This window comes from Falco cherrug, chromosome 1 (genome assembly GCF_023634085.1).
Source record: "Falco cherrug isolate bFalChe1 chromosome 1, bFalChe1.pri, whole genome shotgun sequence".
Classification (NCBI taxonomy): Eukaryota; Metazoa; Chordata; class Aves; order Falconiformes; family Falconidae; genus Falco; species Falco cherrug.
In genome coordinates, this window is record NC_073697.1 from 38,771,839 (window position 1) to 38,792,689 (window position 20,851).

Here is a 20,851-nt window from a genome sequence, read left to right on the forward strand (position 1 = left end):
ACTTGCTTCTTTTCAGTTCTGTCTACCTGTCCTAAATTCACATGGCAAACATGTTATCTGTCTGTTTGTTAACAAATTAGACTCTAACCTTTTGTCAGTGTTGGTTCTTTTTTGCAGAAAGTCTGTTTCAACAGACTCGGGTTAATGATTCTTTGCTGCCTTGTCAAAACTTGTTCTATGCCTTTATTCCATTAGAAATGCTGGTGACAGAAAAGAAAACCAGACCCCAAAGCGTCGTTCCAACTCTGCCAGTCCCAGTCCTAGACGTTCGAGGGTCACAGGCTCCAGCTATGTTCTTCGCCGATCACGATCAAGATCCAGGAGCCCTGGCCGCTTCAGGCCAACGAGGCCAAGAAGTCGAAGCCCGCGGCAGATGCGTCGACTTAGCCCCAGACACAGGTCAAGGTCACCGCAGCGATCAAGAAATCCACTAAGAACTAGTCCACGGCCTCAGAGATCTTCCAGTAATGATTGGTCATCAAGGAGGTCAACCCGATCTCAAGGTAAGGGTGGATACAAGCTGCCAAATTGAAACTTCCTTTAATTTCTGGAAAACTGAGTTCATTTAAAGAGGTTTATCTGTCCAGGCAGTCACCTAGGTGTTTTTCATAGGAAAATTCTGTTTTTAAAACCAACCTTTGCTGTTGCTTTGTTAGAAGTATGCTTACAAGAAAATGGGCATTCTGAAAGGTCTGATGTCTTCTTACCTAGTGTCAGGAATTGTTTAATTGCCTCAAATAACTGCTGAACCAAGTGTCTGTTCCAGGTGTGCTCAGTGTTTAAGCCAGTAAGGACAGTCAAGAATTAAAAACAAAGGAAGGCTCTTCTTCCTTCAGCATCAAAAAGGTAGTTCTGCAAAGGCAGTGTGGATGAGGAGAAGGAAAATGGAATGCTCAAAACCTGCGTTGCATGGAGGTGCAATTGACAAGGAGAGCACAGTGTTCTGCAATAGTTTTGTTGAGATGAGAGCCTGGTGCCTGAAAGGCTTTCAATGAAACATTCTAACAGTTGAGGTCGTTGCACTGTTTTGTGACTCTCCCTTCAGCTTACTTCTTGCAGTTTGCGCTTCTAGGACTTTTTAAATAAGCTCTGACAGTTCCACGTAGTTCATTTTGAGCTCAGTCTCTGGCTGAAATACCAGTTCGTTTGGAGTTTTTGTTTCTTTTTAAATTCTGAAGAGAAAAAAATAGAGGAATTTTAAAAGGTTGATTTTTTTCTTTGATGTGTGTACTGTGGCTATGTTGTTTGTATGCTTTCAGAAAATTAAGAGGTACTGAGCTCTTTTGGGGAGGAAGTCTAGGTGACAAGTTGTGAAGGGACAGGCAGGTTCAAAGAGATCTTCAGGGTAAAATGCAAACCACTGTAATGTAGAAGAATAAGGGGAAGGAGCAATTAATAACAAAAATATAAATTTTCCACAGAAAGAAAGCATACAGGAAATAAATGTGTCAGATCATTAAAGAATAATTTAAAACAACAGTCTGTATGACAAAGAGCAAGACAGAGGGATACAGAAATTAGGTAGAAGGCATCAAGATAGTAAGTACTGCTGTGTGTCAGTATGTGAGAGGAGGATCCAGGTCTTGAAAACGTCTTTTCTTACATTCCCTGACATAAAAAATTAAACAATCATTCTTTTGCTCTAGCTGTTAGAATTTTTGTAGATATCATCCCCAGTGTCACATTGTCAAGTTTGAAACAGCACAGTGAAAATGGTACAGAGGTTTATTTTAATTGTTATTTATAGGCCATATCTGCTAAAGTGTGATTAAGGCTTTTTTAACTTCACCAGGGCTCAAGATTAAATCAGGAGTGGGTGGTGAAACTGAAACTGTAGAAAACCAAACAGCAATGTATGTAAATTTTCTTTTAAAAACAAACAAACAGACCTCAGTTTGTATTCCTGTCCACTCTCAGACAGAAAGGCAGCTCTGGAGGCAGTAGTGAAAAGTTTGGGACCTGGCTTTGTAGCAGAGTTCAATAAACATAAGTCACTTCAAGCAGCTGGGCAAGGATCTTCGGGATTGGGAAAATCACCACCCTCTCATGGACTCCTAGGGAAGATGCCTGGAAATATGAAGAAAGCATTGAAAACAGGAGTTTCTCCAAAGGCTTCAAAGACAGACGTGCTTTCTTTGCCTGGGTCAAGTTCTTCATCTCCTGAAACTGATGATTTATCTCAAGGCAAAGAAATGGAAGAGGATGAGGAAGACTTACCCACAGGAACCAGTGGACCTCGTCCTACTTCTTCTAATAGGGTGAGTTTCTTAATGTTTTTCTCTGTGATTTTAAGAATTTGGGTAGTATCTCATCTCAGGGGGTCACTTGTGGGAAGATTAACAGTTCTGTTTGCTGATTCTATGCAACAGATACTGCCATTTTGATGCAAAGATTTGCTGGCTGCAAGTAAGTGATGATTTACACAGCACGGGTTTTTTAACTGATGTGAAGCAAAGCCTCTCTACTGCTTTCCAACAGCAGAAAGAAATGTCTGTTAAATTGGGGTCTTTGTTTTACTGGGCACTTGTTTGTATGAAGCAGGAGTGATGATATCTGTTTGGAGGAGCTTACTGTGTAAATAAAAATAAAGGATAGGAGGCAGAAAGTGTTCGTTTTGCCCTGTCAAGCAAAAAAGATGAGGCAGAGAAATTTAATACTGTTTTAAGAAGGATCTTAAGCCAGTGTTGTCTTCGTCCAATGCACTGACCTTTTGGATCTCTTAGAAACACCACCTATAAACCAGATTGTATTTTTAACTGTGGTAGATGCAGTCATCCTTAGTGGTCTCTAGCCTCTAAATGATCAGCAAAGAGAACGTTGCCTGTGCTGTTGAAAGCTAATAGATAGTATGGAAAGGGAAATAGTGGAATTGTGCAGCTCCTTACCCATACAGCCTGGACAGCTGGAATTATGTAGGCCTGTAGCACTTGATATAAACAGAAGGGCTGTGTTGTGTTACTCGGTAATCCCATGACATGTCTTCTAATAACTGCAGATTGAGACAGGGTAGTAGAACAACAAAATTGTGGCTTGGTCCTTGTGTTAAAAAAGCAAAAAACCATCAAAAATACCCCAGTGAAGTAAGCGGTCTGTCTATTTTGGAGTAATTTTTATTGCAGATCCTTTTTTTCTTCCTTTTACTGGACTTGACTTGGAAAGTGTTTATTTTTGTTTTGTTTTCAATTTGTAGCTGTTGAGAGATCAGTTGTTGAGTTGTGGGACAGTCCTTCAAATATCTGATTTACCGGATGATGGCTTTTCAGATCAAGATATTAAAAAAATTGTTCAGCCTTTTGGCAAAGTTAGTGATCTCATTGTACTTCGCTCTAGAAATGAGGTGAGTTTTCCTGTAGAGTGGTTTTCTTCTGTCAGAACGATGCAAAAAAATTCGTTGAGCAATGAAAAAGCGTTGTATTTGGATCCTCAGCTGAACATAGGATAAGGCTTCCTGAACATGTAATCTTGGAATAGCTGGAAATGTTAAGTTTATAAATATTCAGTTCTGCTTGCTACCTAAGTTGTAAATGTTAGAGGAAAGTTGGATGTTTTTTGTATGATACTGAAACCCAGACATTTTCATTAAACTCCACATGAACTTAGAGAAGTGCATGCAGGTCTGTTGTGATGCAGATTTTCTTAAGGAAAAATTGCAGTGAATTGCATCTTGTGCCTGTAATATAAATAAAGCCTGAAAGTGCCATTTATTTTAGGCCTTCTTGGAAATGAACTACAAAGAAGCTGTGATAGCAGCTGTGAAATATGGTGAAACTGTGCCAGTGCTGGTAAACGGGAAACGGGTGAAAATAAGTGTAGCCGAAAAGCCGAAAGCTTCTCCTGGCCAAGTAAGCAGCCTGTTGGTGAAAAACATGACGCTTCATGGGTAGCTCAGTATTTTACTCCAAAACTGGTGTGCTCTAGAAAAATAGATCTAGTAGTTTTACTATCTTTTTAATTTCCTTTTCATAAACAGCAGTCTAAAATACACAAAAGTACTTCCTAATTAGTTTTCCATTTTCCTTGGTTAAATTTGGTATTTGTGAATAGTATCAGTTTAACAAACATTGAAAGCTACAACCTATATTTATATATACTTAATTACCATTAATAATTATTAATACTATTTTAATATGTATGTATGTGTATATATATGTCTTTGTACCTATACACATACACACACATGTGTAAATAAAGTATAAATGATGCAGCAAAACTTTTTTCTTTCTGTCCCTTTCAGGCCAAAATGAATGTAAAAAAACGGGCTCTGAATATTAAAAAAGTTGCACCAAGTACAAAGTAAGTGCTGCCATTGCATGCGTTAGTGTTAGCTGTAAGGGCTGGAAACCAGATGGGTTCAATCTGTTTGGTTTCTTGTGTTTTACTGTTTTTAAGATTTTGTAGCTGTTTTAACATTCATTACTTGTCTTTAAAATTGACTTATTTTTTTCCCCTCCCTCATAATAGAAAAGATCAGAACACTATCACTAAGACAACTAAATCCATTACAGGTGAGGTTTTGGTTACTTTTTATCTGATGATACATCTGTTGTTGCCTTCCCTCTTTGTGCCCTTTTCTTTGTTTTTATGTGAATGCTTTTCATAATAGTGACTGAAAGTGAGTCCAGAGGGCTCCCAGGAAATGTCTGGTCTTACGCTTTCAGACGTCGTCTTTTTCATGGAACCTTGTCTATCTTTCTGTATAAAAAGCCACAAAACACAGCTCTCAAGTAGCAATAAAAAATCCCCACCTTGACCTGTGCTTATAATCTGAAATTTTAAACATTTGCCCCATCTGTTGGAAGATGTGTGGCACTTTGAGCTCCATAAAATAAGTGTAATTCTTCAAACTGATTTTAAGCCTAGTGTGTAACATATTTAAGGTTCTTTCACAATTAGTGCTAGTGCTTCTCAGTGTCTTATGTTCCTTGAACTTTCTAAATGCTTCTAAATTTCTGCCCTGGTCTTCTAATGATCCAGACAGAAATGATTTCAATTACTATAACTTGGTCTGGCGGAAAAACCTGGATGTCATACTATTAGAGAAGAACTTTTTTTTTTTTTTGTTAGTATTTCAATGAAAACAGGACAAACTGCAGTAAATACATCAGAAGCCAATGAAACTTTACAAAAAATTTGATGGTATTATAATATGACTTTTACTTCTGGTGTCTTTTTTTTGTTACTTATTTTATTGGCTTTCATGAGCAGTTATTCTGAGCAAACTAGGGACCAGACATTATAGGAAATTGTGCTTTTTAAAGATGTATGTCTTGAGTCAATCGTCAGCATGGTGAGAGCATCCAGCATGCCTCAAAGCTGTCTCACAAGTGGAAACTGAATTGTTTTGTCAGTTAAAAAAAGAGAACACAAACTGTTTTGCAGGAGCAAGGTGTTTTCACCAGAATCCTGAACAAATTCACAAAAGATACTCTACTTGATGGCTTTCATTTGGTAGTTTGTTGGAATTAACTTACGGTTTAGATTTTGGGGTTTTAATTTTTTTTGTCGTATCAGTTGAATTGCTGCAGATTAAACTGGTTTTGTATGTATTTTTATATTCTTTGTAAGTAACTTAAGTAATAAGTGTTTCTACTAATACTTGGTTTTGGATATTTTATGTAGGTAAAAAAGAAAGGACTAAGAAGTCAGTGATGATGGGAGATAGTAAAATCAAGAAAACTTCAAATTCTGCAGGTAAGACAAATATGAACTTCCACTCATTATGTGGAAAACACAGGCAAGTGCTTTTCTGTACCCTTGCCCCTTTCCAGAACAGTTATTTAAGGTGGTGAGTGTAAGCTTTTCACACCTTTTACTGGGCTTGCCAATGCAGTAGGTGGTTAGGTAGGCAAGCACTGTTCTCATGCCTTGCAGCTTGGCTAATGCAGTGATTATCAGTGCTGTTTGTAGATCTAGAATAGCAAAGCACTAGGGAAAGGAGATGAGCTTGGGGAAGCAGACCCTTTCATGCAACCACAGACTTACACTTGTTTTGCAAAACTGTTCCTGTATGTACAATTTCTGCCCATTTGTGACAAGGAACAGGAATTTATGTGATAGGTCTGTGAATATCTGCCAGAAAAACATATAGTGCAGTTCATTCTCCTTTTGCAAATCGATTAGTTTAATATGTTGAAATGCAGTATGCTTTTTCCTGTGGTTACCTAGCAGTAAAATCTGTAGATGAAGACCTTCAGACAACAACAGAAGTGGAAACGGAAGTTGGGGAAACTAAGCTCTTGGACCTGAAGACCATTACAGAAGGGGACAGTGTTACAGAGCCTGTAACAGAGCCTGAGAAGCCAGCAGAGACTCAGTCCAAAGGAGTGACTAGTCCTGCGCCTGTACTGGGTAATTCTGATACCATAACGCCACTTTTAAGTTACTTTCCTAGTAAGTTAATAACATAACTAGTTAAGTTATGTGGAGTTTAACATTATGATATTGTCTTGAATTTACTTGTTTTTTAGAGAAACTTGCACAGATGCCTCAGGTGGTGGCGTTGGGCTTGGATGAGTTTAATGAAGCTTCCTTAATTGATCAAGGTAAATTGCAAACTGACAGGATTTTTCTCATTTCTGTCTTAAACCTCTCTGCTATTGTGAACTAAATGAGAATTTTTAAGTCCAGGAAATTAAAGTGACACAGGGTATCGGAAAATAAAATCTATTAGAACAGGTTCACTGACCGAAACAAAACTTCATCATGACTGAAGTGGCTAAAACCCCCTGAGATTTACATCTTTCAGCAGACACAAGATTTTTACCTAGACCTTTTCGGTGCAGCCAGGCACTTTTATTTACAGCTCATTAGAGCAAAGGATTTGGGCTTTCTGTCTGTTCCGTTTACCACTCCACCGCCGATTGTTTTAATCTCATTGCTTTACATTGCCTGCTAGAGCTGGTTCGATAGGTGCTGTTTCCCCCATATTTTCTAACTGATTAACAACAGACTTTGTTTTAAACATCGCTTAAGTGTTTATTAATTCTCGGTTACTATGCATGCATAGTGGAGATAGGTTCAGCAAATATGACCTTGCCCTGTTAGAGGCAGGTACAAACATTTTACAGGAGAAGCGTTTTTCCTTTACCTGCGCTTGCCTCTCCTGTATGATTGCTGATTTCCTGATGTCTGTATTTTTCTGAGCCTTTCACATATCGCTGTGGACTTGTCCCAAGAAAAAGACTATGTGGGCACATTGGGGGGACCTTCAGAGTCATGTGGTTGTGATTATTCAACTGATAAGGTCTCAGTGTCAGCAAAGTGTGTGCATGCTAATCAAGGGATTGTAATTAATTTTTTTTATGCCTACTTAAACCTTTTCTTTCTGGAAGCATTTACATAGTGCTGTGTATGTTCCACCAATGTAATTTGTCACTGTGAGTTAAATGAAGGACTATTTAATTTTTCATGGTGGCAGTGGTGATAAAATGTAATGCAAGGTGTTCTTAAAGCTCTGCAGTATTTAAAGAAATCTGCTGTGCTACTAAACTACTCCCCTACCCCTTTTTTTTAGAAGCTCTGATAACGACCACAAAGAGTGAAGAATCAACAGAACCCGCTAGCAAGGTCAGTCGAAAGGTGATTTTATCTGTGGAAGTTTTTAAGTACACACTAGTGCCATTTCCAAGTCTTGGTGCTCTCTCTGAAAACTGCCAGATTAAATCCCTTGCCTGTTAATTTCTTGTAAGAAATAATGATTATTAGAAGAATATTAGACTATTAATTAATAAATAGTATTTACTTTCTCCTTGCTGTTTGTGATTTGATAGACATCTACCATTTCACTCTCTGGCTTTCTGTTTTTTCCCTTGGAGTTCGTTAGTTACACCAAAGCTCCTTTATGCTCTGATCATCTGTATTGCCCTGCTGTGGGTTTCTTCTCTTGAGATACAGTATTTGCACATCAGTCCTACAGTATTTGCTGTGTGGGCATGTCATGAATATAAAGTAGTGGCATAATTATAGGGGGGGCTTGGTTTGGTTTGAATTTTTGATGAGTTAACAAGAGAGCCTAAGGTGTGTGTGGAATTAGCTTAGGTGTAGATAGTCTACAATGAAGCTTTAATTAAGGTGATTGTATGATATAATTAGAGAAAAATGTTAATAGAATATGCTTTGCTACTAAATCCTAGAAAGGTTATATGATCTTTGGTTTTGGGGTAGTTGCAAATATTATAATATGCTTTCAAGAAGTGCTTCATTCAGTGTAACGGTGGTTTTACATAGTAAAAATAAATGGTCCCTTCAGAAAATGCAGCAGTTATGATTTAGAGTTGAAGAAATACCAGTAACATTTACTTTCGCTTGTTTGCAGGAACTTGATGATACCTGTGTGGTTCTTATTTCAAACTTGCCTGAGAAAGGATATTCTGTTGAAGAAGTTTCCAACCTAGCAAAGCCCTTTGGAGGACCGAGGGATGTGCTAATTTTATCATCTCATAAAAAGGTATTCTAATTGGTATTAGTAGTGTTTTATCGTAGAAGCCAGGACATGCTTCCACCTGTAAAAAAGCAGCAAATGCTTTTTTAACAAATGTAAATGTGATAATGTAATAATGCAATGCAGGAAGCATTGATGTGAGATGCTCTTGATAAATTAAAGTTTTGTTAAATTTTTTTGTTTTCTTACTTTTAAAAGGCCTATCTTGAAATAAATAGAAAATCTGCAGATTCCATGGTTAAATTTTACACCTGCTTTCCGATGTCACTGGATGGAAATCAGCTCTGCATCAACATGGTTCCTCAGTATAAGACTATAAAAGATGAGGTAAGTAATAAAACGTATCGAAATTCTAGGATATGTGGTAACATTTTGATACTGAACAGGATTTTGAATTTAAGCTGACTTATACTCTCCCTGTTTTATGCATTCTGATGGTTTGTGCTATTGAAGCCTGATTCTGTTAAATGTCTTTTTGGATCCTGGTCTTCTGAAATTAGAATAACACAAGTGTCAGTAGTGCTGATGCTCTTGATTTTGTTCATAAATCAGAAACTAAAAAGTTGGGAGTTAGTGACTGCCAGTTAGCTGCTGCTAGTAAAGCTGTATTTTATAGTTCAAATCTTACAATGTCTTTTTTTTTTTTTGTTACAGGAAGCAATATTTACTGCTTTAATTAAAGATTCTGACCCTCAGGTAAGTTGCTAGCAGTCTAACTTTTCCTCCACATGCTCTCAAAATATGTTACTTTAAATTGGAATTAGTATCCTTCATACTGAAATATTACCTAATTTAATTATTATCTAAGCTTTCTCTGGAACTAGATGCTTATATATATTCTCATGGACGAATGAGCAGGGAATAGAATGAGTAAATGTTCACTTAATTTAGTTCTGTGATGCGTGAAGTGCTAGGAATTAAACATTTAATAGGAGTCCTTTGAGACCCTCCCCTTCTGTTACGTTTTTTCCATGTTTTAACAACAAGCTGCTGACCACTGTAGCTTGGCGAATATGCAGTGTTTGCCTGTATGGAATGCCACCCGTTTTCCCAGTGTGCTTTATAGACAGATATTTTGGTTTAACTATCTAAACCACCTCTGTGCTTTGTTTGGTGTAGTGTGTCTCCCCAGTTGTCCCTCCTGTTCCTTCACTGCACGCACTGCAAGCTGGCCAGTGACGTACAAAGCGTTTTAATACAGTGTAGGTAGGTAGAGGTTAATGAAATTACAGCTTTTATGTCTTCTGTGAAAAACATTTTCAGGTTATTCTTGATAGAGACTCAGTCATTGTGTCTGAATGTATGTCTCTGGGCTGAAACAGTTGGCACAAGACCTTCACAGGAGTGACTTTAAAAACAGCAGTCTCAGGAGCTAATTGTATTTGGTTAAAAAGCATATTGCAGAGAGCCCTGCCAGCAATAAATCACTTTCCAAGAAACCCCCAAAGGCTTGAATTTTCAATTGCAAGTGTGTCTGGGGGATATCTCCTTTCTCCTGTGATTGTTGGTTGGCACTAGCAGAAATACGTGAGCATTTGCTGCGAGTGCCCCTGCTACCATATCCTACTTATGCCTCTGGTCTGCTTGTGGTGAAATATTTTTTTTCTGCTCCTGGTAAAGTGATGAATAATGGAAGAAAAACATACCAGACCTGGGAAGCAGAGGGAGCAAAAAAAGTCTTGCTTGTTGGGAGTGAGTGGTGTGTTTCTAAAAGACACACAGCTTTCAGGTATTTAAAGATAAGGCTTCTTTAAGATTTCAGAAGTCTGCTAGTACCTTTGGATTTGTGTTCTAGGGACCTTTCCTTTGATCGTAGAAGCATGGCATGGTTTGGATTAGAGGGGGCCTTAAAGCCCATCTAGTTCCACTCCCCTGCCACAGGCAGGGACATCCTCCACCAGACCAGGTTGCTCCAAGCCCCGTCCAGCCTGGCCTGGGACACTGCCAGGGATGGGGCATCCACAGCTGCTCTGGGCAGCCTGTGCCAGCACCTTGCCACACTCATGGTAAAGCATTTCCTCCAAATACCTAATCTAAATTTACCCTCTTTCAGCTTAAAACTATTTCCCCCTCATCCCATCACTACCCGCCCTTGTGAAAAGCCCCTCCAGCTTTCTTGCAGCCCCTTCAGGCACTGGGAGGTGCTCTGAGGTCTCCCCGCAGCCTTCCTTTCTCAGGCTGAACAACCCCAGCTCTCCCAGCCTGTCCCCACAGCAGAGCTGCTCCAGCCTCTGACCATCTCTGTAGCTCCCTCTGGACCTGCTCTAGCAGGTCGTTGGCCTTAAATTTTTCACAAAATACTTGGTGCCTGGGCTTAGTCCATGGTTCTGCTGGCAGTATGTGGCTGGTGATGGCTTTCCTTTGCTGTCAGCCCACATGTACATGCTGCCACCAGGATCCTTCCTGGTCAGCAGAGAGTTGCTGGTCTCCTTGATACTGTGTTCCCACAGCAGTGGTGGTAACTCTGAAAATTGAGAAATAATGTTTGACCAAGGATTGTTATGTTATTACAAACTGAGCAAGTAAACCAAATTGCAACTTTAAAAACAGGGTTGGAGTCTTTTGGACATGTTTCTGTGCCTTGACCGATTTACAGTCTGACTAGGTAGTGTCTGCTTTTACCAAATCTGACTTAAACTGCAGGGATGTTTTGCAGTATCGCTTTAAAATAGAACACTCGATCTTTTTGAGTTTGTTATTCTTTACTGGGAAGTATAGCTGAGGCTTTTGATGTGCTGCATAATAAACGGAGAATCTGGTGTGAGTCTGAAAACATGAACATTGGATACGTGTGAATGCTTTTTTTCAGGAAACTGAGCAATACAGAAGTTTTCTGTGAGGCTTTTCTAACCTAGTTCAGTAGTTGCCAATAAGACAGCTGAAGCAAGTTTTGCCATTGCTTTTCTTCAGGTGAATACTGAAACCATACGTAATCAGTTTGTGCATCTTGGGAACTTGCCAGATGATGGATACAGAGAACTTGAAGTAGTTTGTGTGGGACTTCGATTTGGAAAAGTAGGCCATTACGTTGTCCTGAAGAATAAAAACAAGGTAAATGTAAATATAAATTTTTTTTCTATGTTGCAAAATAGTGTACTAGGGGAAAAAAAAATAGGTTTTTTATTTCCCAATACCAAGAATGTTTTGCTAATGATAGATCAAAGTTTCTGACTCTTTTCGCATTCATCCTGAACAGGAAAATAATTTGTCTTACTTTTTTGGGGGCAGTGGGGAAGGGAAAAAAAAAAAACCAATAAAGAAAACAAACTTTAGGTCATTACCTGGCCTGAACAACACAAGAACAGTTTAAGCTCTGAAAGTAAAGCTTCCCAAATGTCTGCAAAAATTATTGACTTTTGATGTTAGAGGTGTAGGTGGGAGGGAAATAAGTTCCCATTCTGTAGGAAATTTGGGGAAAAAAGATTAATTTGTTGTGAGAAGTGAAGCTGTCAGAATTGCTGAGATTACTTTTTGTTACAGGACACTTCAAAACGTCATGATTTGATTTTAATGTTTTAAAAAATTCTTTGATATTTTAATATTTAATGTTGCTACTTTTGCACTTAACATTGGATTTTTTATTTTATGAACTAGATTTAATTGTTTATGTTTTAACGATTAAAATGGAACTGTGCTGTCTTTATTACAAGCTATTTTAAGTGTCCTGCTACTAAACCGTAGAACAGGTGAAGATGCTTTTAAGATGATAGTATTTTTCTTTATTTTAAACTTACTGCTTTAAAAAGTGACAAGGAGAACGCTGCAGTCAGTGAAACATCTAGGGTGAATTTCTAGACCCTCAGCTAATTCTGTCGCATTGAACATAAAATGCTTTATTCCATTGAGTCAGCACTTTGTGATAGTATTTGATGGACATCTTGCTTTCTGATCTGTTTTCAATAGCAAGAGATGTAGTCAAGATCCCAGCAGGGCACGCACAGGTGGTTTCTTTTGTTTTGTTTTTTTAAGGAAAAAGTAAAAAAAAGGGGTGGCTTATTTAAGGCTTGCTTTAAATTTAAACAAACAAACAAGAAGAGGTATTACCAGGTTTAGAATGCAACTTGAATAGTTGGGAATTTTTAAAGGTGATATGTAAAACTCTCGTACTATTATTGTACTTGATAGATAAAAAATAAAGAAGTGAGAGATTTCTAGTATAGCAGGTAAAGTTTTGTGTGTAGTTCAGTTTACTGTTCCCCTGATAGATGTAATTTTGCAGATTTTTTCATGGGCATGCCCTTCCCCTCGCCTTCAGGGGAAAAGACTTGTGAGTTAGAGCAGAATCAAAGAGGATGAGTCTAGGAGCCCAAAGTGGGCTGGATATGTGGGTAGGGAAGCTCCAGGCTCCACTCTTTTGTGATGTAGCTTCTTATTTAGTTCTGAAGATAATTCCAAATGGAGAAATTTGTCTCTTCAACCTCTCAGAAAGAACAGAGCCCGCTGTTCTCCATATCCAGAACAGGATTCCATCAAAAAAATGCTGCTTATAGCTTATTTCAGATGAAGATGTTGAAACCCTTCAGGAATGCCTGGGTATCATATGGTATACTAACTGGATTTACTAAACATATTCTACAATACAGAAATAAGATGGAGTAACAGTTATTTGAGGCTTGTGCTTTTTCTCCTTTTAGGCAATTCTACAGCTGGATAGTCCCAAATCAGCCAGATCAATGTACAGCTTCCTGAAGCAATATCCGTATAATATGGGTGAGCATACATTGACCTGTACATTGTCACCCAATGGAGAGTTTGTTGAGGTAAGATTTCTTTTTTGATAATACATCATTTCTGTGGAATAGAGCAACCCTTCCATGAAGAGCAGCTAATGGTGACAATGTCAGTATTTCCTTCGGTATTTGCTGTCATTGTGGAGGAGAGTGAAAAGTGTGCAACAGCTGGGAAGTTTGTATTCTGGGAGGTGGCATAGGTGTGAAAGTATGTGTTGCTGTTTGTCTATCTTTTGCCTCTATTTCACAAACGTGTATGGAATCTCTTGCCACTGATGAAAATATTTCTTAATGAAGGATAAAAAGAAAGAAGAAAGGAGGAAAGCAACTCTTCAGTACTGGTTAGAAAAGGATTGATGATTGACATTAGTAGAGTTTTTCTGATCTAGTTCGATTCACCTTTAGCAGTTCATCTGTGATAGTCCTCTCGATTCCAGACTCCGTTGCGATGTCAGCATTGGCCTATGCACCCACAGCTGCTGCCATCTTCTCTCTTAAGAATGAAATTACTTGCAGTATTGAGCAGCTCCCAGTTTACTTCTGGTGACTTGCTGAAGGAACAGCAAGCTGCAGCAGCTGAACACCAGAGAGGAAGAAGCTTGGTGCATTGGATAGACAAAGAGTTTTAAGCAAGAAATGCAAACATCAGCCACATGCTAATAGCATTCCAGCTTCCAAAGTGGGGAACTTAAATCCAGATGTGGTATCAAGATCAAGACCAAAATGTATATAGGGTTTTTCTGTTTGTTTTGTTGGCGTTTTATTGTGGTGTTTTTTTCTCCTTCTTTTTGCCTCTTTTTTAAAAGTGATTATCCATGCGAATTCCATTCTTGGAGCTCTCGTTCCCTGTGTGCTGCTGTTCCTTTTCAGCTGCATGACTTTGGGATACCATTTAAACAAAAAGATATGCCTGGAGGGGCAGGGCATCTTAGGTTCTTCCTTTCACTTGTGTTCAGCACAAGAGAAGGTTTAACTTCAGGAGCCTAATGATAACAAGGGCATCAGTCCTTTATTTCAACAGGGAGGGGAAAAAAGTCATCCAGACATGTACTTCTATTTACCAAGCTGGCAGAACTGTCAGGATTATTTGCACTCTTAATCACAATTATTTGCACTACGAATCATGATGAATTTCAACTTCTTTTAAAGAATAGGTTGTATACTGATCATGGGCTTATATCATAGTTTGTTCTCTATTGTGTTGGCAGTTTTTTCTGCTTTATTGAAAAGCATTTTTATTTGTGAAATCTGTAGGGTGTGGTGTTTAGAATTCCTGTTTTTAAAGACATACTGTGTCAGCAGAGATTTTAGGTGTGCGTTTTTGGCGGGGGTATCCTGCCAATAGTTGTCACGTTGCATCTGTGATAGTTTAGGACATAGGGCGATACACAGCTAGATGTGATTTGGGCACAAATGTTTTTCGAGTGGATTCATCATGCCCCTTTCCAAGTAAATCAGCAGTCACTGTGCATATGCAGAGCCCGCTGTGAGTGAAGCACTGGTAGCTAAAATCAGATGAGCATGGGTGCACAGAGTGCTCTTTTCTCTTCTACTAGATGCAAGGGCCTGGATTAGATGTTGCAAGAGTTTTTTGTCTTCCCCCATTGCAGAGATGATTCTCCCCGTTGCCGACTCTCTTTGTATGGGAGAAAATATGCTCTTCTTCTGAGCTGCTTTATTTTTGTATTTCAGTTCATATGGTGAACTTCAGCTCACGACAAAGACCATAAATTGTAATTGTGTTAGATGATGTCAGGTGCATTTAAGGGTAATAAAATCTTTTATTAGACTAACTTTGTAGCTGAATAACTAAACCTTCAGACTTTGGAGCTTTCTCTCAATTCTAGAGAAACTAAGTAATAAGCTCACTTAGCACTGAAAAATAAGGAAAATATTGTTCATTAAAATGCTAATGCAAAGGAATGTCTGTCAAGGATGCATTGTGGGAACACTGTGTGATTCAAATCTGCTTTTTATAGCTGTTCCCTATAGCTTGTGTAGCAGCAGAATAACATGTCTTTGTCACTATAAATGTTTCATCAGAGCAGAGTTCAATGCCAACAAAGAATGGCATTCACACTCTGTTTTCAAAATAATATTTCTTTCCAGCTGCACACTTTGGGTGATACAGAGTGCTTGTCTGATTTAGAGAGGTTGACCAGCCAGATAGCTGTAACTAATGCCAGTGGCATAGTATAACAGCAGTAATATAAGTGCTCACTTCATCACATCATAGTTTTGTTTCTGTAATTTTGCTGATGATGTCTGAATTTAATACTGCTGAAATAACAAAAGTATGGGGAAACTCCTGTAAGAATGAAGGAGGATGTGCAGCTGGAATACAGATTGATAGAGCACGGCTGCAGCTGCTGGCATGCCAGTCTTTGTCAGTGCGACTGTCACAGCTTTTGCATAAACGTTAAAATAAACCTGGACTTTGGAGACATACTCCTAAACTTTATTGTTACCTGTATCTGAGATGGAGAGAGAAATGCCTGGTCACACTGATAAGAGGAAAAACTGAGGTTTTCTCCATCTGCCGTTTTTACTGCATTTTGAGCCTGTTCCCTCTTGTCCATCTTCAGTTGCGTTGCCAGAATCTGGATTATTTGCCTGGGTACCATAGGAACATTGAGCTTGTAGCTCCATTTGCCATAAGCTATTTTCTCTAGAAGCCTTTCAATCAGAAGCTGGTCTGAGGGAAGAACAAAATCATTTTTAATTCATGGTAACATGTTCAAATTACTTTGGCACTTATCTCTGTAATAAATGTTTTTAGAAAGGGAAAACTGAAGGCTTTGGAATTACGTGCATAAATAAAAGATTAAAGTGAATTCTATGCACACTGAATTTATCTGATGTTCTTTCTGGTAGTGATACTCTTCAAATTAATTTGTGAAATGTCTTCAGAAAAGAGATTGAGATTTCAACAGCGAGTTTTTAAAGGTTGTTTGGGGTATTTTTGATTGCTCGGGACTAAGCTACTAACTGTGATAGCTGCGGAGCTTTGATGGTTTGTGGTTGTCTTTTTCTGGAAGACATTATTTAATTCAACATTTATTCCATGAGTTTATTCTATGTAACAGAAGGTAGAAATGTGTAGTTGTACAAGAAATGAATGCAGGTTATAAGGAACAGAAACTGGCTTTGGGTTTTCTGTAGATACTTGTTTGACTTGGAATGTAATTTATCTTTAAAAAAAGTGTGCTTCTGGTTTTCTGTGTAATACTTTTTGTCATGCTAACTGCATTCACCCTGAGCTCTGTGGCCCTTAGCATCCTTACCAATACAGGAATGAAGGTGCTGTCTGGAAAAAGATGGGTTTAATGTCCCTCTCCCCCAGATACATCACAGACCAAAAGCTAATTCTGCTCAAAACCATGACAGCTTTGAAGATGAGGCGACCAAAACAGTTAGTGGTGTGCCACATGTTCTGTCTAGCAAACTTTTTATTAAAATCTCTTACAGTGCCATGTACTTGTATTGTCATCTCATGAAATCTGTGTTTCGTGGGGAACAGTTTTAGAACAATTTACAGTCATTTGGTCTTTCAGGTGATACCTGCCTAAATTTGGGTTCGTGGTGTTATTAATTAGCTGGGTTATGCAAATTCCATGCTGATGCTTCTGAAAGTCATAGGTACTGAACCTCCTTTTTGCCTTTCAGGCTGAAGTTGTGAAAAAAGAAGTGAAGGAGGAACCAAGCAAAGGAAGGTATGCTTTTCAAATATTCAAGGTTTTTTTATATATCTCTATTGTTCCTGGAATGCGTTTCCAAGATCAGGCAGATTGCTGAGCCATCTCTCTAACTGAGCTTGACAAAAAGGCCTGCTGTGAGATCCATCAGCTGTTACTTGCTGTTACTTCTTTGCAGCTTGTGTGTGTTCTGTGTGTGCAGGACATGTAGTGTATTGCTGTAGAGCTGTAATGTTTGTGATCTCTTTGAAATCTGGGGCTTTCAAAGAACATGGTCAGATGGAGTGAAATCCTGTTTTCTGTGTAGTTTAAGTTTGTTATTGTTTTACTAATTCGGCCAGGATTTTACCACAGGTCCTGGAAAGTATGTTTGGATATACATGTTGGTAAGACAATTTTTTTGTTGTATTTAACCAGGAAGTGATTGCTTTATTTTGTCCTACAGTGCTTTCCTCTGTCAGAGCACCTGCATCTATTGTTTCTGTTTCCAAATGCTAAAAATAAACTGAAACTTCCTTGTTTAACTTATTAACATTAACTTCATGTGGTGATACAGGTCCCTGAATTGATTTTAAAAAAATGTTTAGATGCTGTATTAACACCAGAACCTAGAAATGAGAAATGATGGTTTTGGAATGTTCTATTTAAAATTGTTTTACGGATGCTGCTTGCAGTAAAATTTCTATTTGTGGAGTAACTATTTGTTGGTTTTAGAGTCTTGGTTATGTTCTCTCTATAAATGGATAGATCATTATAAGATTTCTTGTTAACAAATATGACTTAAAACACCTTCTGTGACTCAAATCCATATTTCTGGATAAGTTTTATAATTAAAAAATCCCACCAAGAACCAGAAACAACCCCTTGTGTAATAATGGTCCCAAACTTCAGTTTCAAGTAATGCCATTATACTATCATGGGCTGTTGCTATATTTCCACAACCTGTTTCTTTCCAAAGTTAGGCACTCCTCATTTCACAAAACTTCTACTCAGACCCTAGTTGATTTTGGAAGCGTTCAGTTTCTAAACTGTCTGTGACTCACATGTAGGTAGACGTGCAGGTAACCTTTTTGATTCCGGGCCGGTGGGCTTTAGTGAGCGGCGGTAATTAACCAAAACAAGTGAGTCTTACCTGCATCCTAGCTGCTGCTCAGCATCCTGCTGTGGCTGATCAACAATGGGAAAACCGACATTTTTCCCTACAGATAACACTAGACACGTTCTCCTTGTCCAAGACAACTGTCATCTTGCGAGCCTTTGTGACTTGACTGATTATCTTTTTTCGTTACATTTTATAAGAAGCAGAAAATACCTTAAATATTTATATATGAAGACCTTGTCATGTGTTTCTGGGGAGGGAAGGACTAGCAAAATTTGGGGAGCAGAATGGGCTGCCCTCTGGGTTGCCTGGGATGATGAGGTGATCTTAAAAAAACCTTAGGGATGCTTCTGGAAGCTCATTTGTCATCCAGCCCTAGTAGGTAGCTCATCTGACTTCGCGGCTGAGGTGACTGACGTGTTTATGTGAATGCCTCTGCTCTTTTCAAGGATGCTGATGTGTTTTGTTGGGATTTGTTTTCCTCAGCTAAAATAGCTGAAACTTTTCTTGTCCAGGTTAGGACTTGAGGACCATCCCACTACTATTTTTAATCCTGAGCTGACATGTAGCAAGTGAGTTGTGTCTCTCCTGCGATACAGCCTCTGTGCTGGCATTTCTAGGGCTGAACTCTCCCAGACTTTCCCTTGCTAACTCAGGCAGTGCTGGCTGCGTACGGCAGCTTACGCAGGGACATCCTGTGCAGAAACTGAGCACCAGGTACTGTTGGTTTCACCTTTTATGCTAACTTCGGTGCAGGAAATGCGTCTTGCAGGTCTATGGGCTGTTTCTTTCCCAATGCCTAACAGGTCTTTTAAGCGCCTTCAGCTTTGTCAGGCTCCCTCATCTTTATCTCTGCGCATCACTGCCTCTGCAGAGCTCTCCTTCCACTGATTTGCAGTCTGGTTTGAATCTCTCTGTGTATTTTGGACTAGCCCAGGGCTTTGTGAAAGGCACAGGGTGGGTGTTGGCCTGAAAGGATATGCGAAGTCCTGAGGCTTCAGAGACTAATACCTTATTTGAATTATGTAGAGGATAATACGCATGTGCTACTCGCTGTAAGCTTTGTAGTTAGTGTATGGTTCCAGTGTTCACTGACGTTTTTCCATTCCCTGCAGAAAATGTATAAACAGAGGCTATGGAGTGGGTACAGTTTGGCAAGGTGTTTGAGCTTGTATCTAATTAAGCTTTCTATGCATCAGCGACAAAGGTGGGCTTTCAGAGCTGCCCTTCTGGGCTTTGGGCTCTGACTTACCCAGGTAGCGCTTTGCTGCGCAGACACATGAGACTTTAATCTCAATGGTCTGTAGGATGCTCAAATAGAAGAGAAAATGGGTTTTTCTTTTGGAGCACAAACAATGTTTAATTGGTGTCAAAGTATCTTCTGTGTTGTGACTGAGTAAACCAATACTGTGGCATAAAAAGCAGATCAGCCCTAGCAGATCAGCCCTGACGGCAGAGCCACTCATGAGGAATGCTTACCCCAAAACATTTGCAAGTAACAAGTTTAAATTGATTACAGGTCTGAGGAGCCTGTTAGAGATGAGCAGGATGTTGGAATGAGTGAGGTTGCTTTTTCTTTCATACAGCTTCAGTTGCTGTGAGCTGAGCTGCTCGGGCTCTGAAGGGGGTTCCCGGCGCTTTGTGGGGCACTGCTGGGAGCACACAACACTCCATTGCTCAAGCAAAATGCTGCAGCCTTGCTGCTTTGCTAGGGGAGGAGTGCCCTCATATCGTGCTGCAGGTATCCATCTGATGCATTGTCATGATGTATTACATCTGTGCCAGTTTTAAATTGGTGTTGTGAAAGATTTTGAGGCAGAATTCATATCCCTTCTTCTCTCTCCTCTCGCATTTTGTAGCAGCAGAGGACAGTGCCCTTGGGCCTGGAGGAAACCTTCGAGACTGGTGTTTCTGCTGTGCTTGCGTAGCACAGATGTTAACTGAGTTTGCCTGTTTTCATCTTTCTGTTGACTCCATGTATTGTGTCTTTGTCTCGTTAACCCTCGCATCTGGCTACTTCAGGACTTAACATTTTTGTCAGCGCTGAGTTCCATTTGATCTAGCCTTCCATTTTCTTGCTGAACATCATGCTGGGGGTATTACCAAAATGTCAGCCTTCTCTGCTTGTTTTTTTTTTCATGAGGGTTTATACAAATGTGCACCCTTTTTTCATAAACATAGGTTCTGAGAAACCATAGCGCAGGCTGCTCCGTTGTGCATAACCACCGATTAATTATGTGTGTTTGCTGCTTTTGTGTTTGTTTTGACACTTAGCGAGATTGTCAGCATTGGTATTCTGCCACCTTTCCATCTAGAGATGCATGAGGTGTTGGGATGCTCATTTTCTCGAGCATTGTGGGAAAAGGGGCACAGACATCTCTGATTTCAGTGTCTCCCAAGATCATCTATGGAGGATTCTTTCTTTCAGAGAAGAATAATGCACTTCCTGTAACTGAAGTTCTCTGAAAAGTGCTATCCTCTGCATTGTCATCTTGGGCTTTATTATCCTGGGAGCTGACAGTGGGATTATACAGTGCAAACAGAGCCTGGCCAAAAGGAGCTTCTGTGCATGTGTTGTGTTCCCCGCTATTGTGCGAGGTCAATGTGGTTTAAAAACAAAGCAACCCCTCGCTCCCCCCAAACGTGAACTAAAAAAAAAAACCAAAAGATCAAACTTCAGACTCCTAGCTACTGGAAGAGTTCTGTTGGTTAGTGACTGCAGCGTCTGCTGTCTTCAAACATAGCAAAACTCTGGTAATTCCTTTATACAGAGAGACTGGGGCATGTATTTTTGCTGTACATGCACTTTCACAGTCTGCCTTGCATCAGGGGATCTAAATTTTAGGAGTCCATGTCAGTGCTGAGGTGACGGGGTACACCTGTAGTG

At 39.3% G+C, this 20,851-nt stretch overlaps 1 protein-coding gene across 5 annotated transcripts in view; it reads left to right on the top strand.

Annotated features, from left to right (window-relative positions):
• The window catches only part of ZNF638 (zinc finger protein 638), a 66,752-nt gene that overhangs the window by 35,754 nt on the left and 10,147 nt on the right, over window positions 1-20,851 (top strand). For 3 of the 5 annotated variants that reach the window (XM_055709723.1, XM_055709519.1, XM_055709591.1), the window contains exons 5-20: window positions 196-503; window positions 1,918-2,258; window positions 3,191-3,337; window positions 3,711-3,842; window positions 4,235-4,293; window positions 4,462-4,505; window positions 5,620-5,691; window positions 6,166-6,348; window positions 6,468-6,542; window positions 7,514-7,566; window positions 8,315-8,446; window positions 8,639-8,767; window positions 9,095-9,136; window positions 11,351-11,491; window positions 13,075-13,200; window positions 16,837-16,883. In XM_055709723.1, the coding sequence (XP_055565698.1) occupies window positions 196-503; window positions 1,918-2,258; window positions 3,191-3,337; window positions 3,711-3,842; window positions 4,235-4,293; window positions 4,462-4,505; window positions 5,620-5,691; window positions 6,166-6,348; window positions 6,468-6,542; window positions 7,514-7,566; window positions 8,315-8,446; window positions 8,639-8,767; window positions 9,095-9,136; window positions 11,351-11,491; window positions 13,075-13,200; window positions 16,837-16,883 (2,031 nt within the window). The remainder of the gene's footprint in view (window positions 1-195; window positions 504-1,917; window positions 2,259-3,190; window positions 3,338-3,710; window positions 3,843-4,234; window positions 4,294-4,461; window positions 4,506-5,619; window positions 5,692-6,165; window positions 6,349-6,467; window positions 6,543-7,513; window positions 7,567-8,314; window positions 8,447-8,638; window positions 8,768-9,094; window positions 9,137-11,350; window positions 11,492-13,074; window positions 13,201-16,836; window positions 16,884-20,851) is intronic. The other 2 variants (XM_055709660.1, XM_055709792.1) reach the window with 2 other exon arrangements.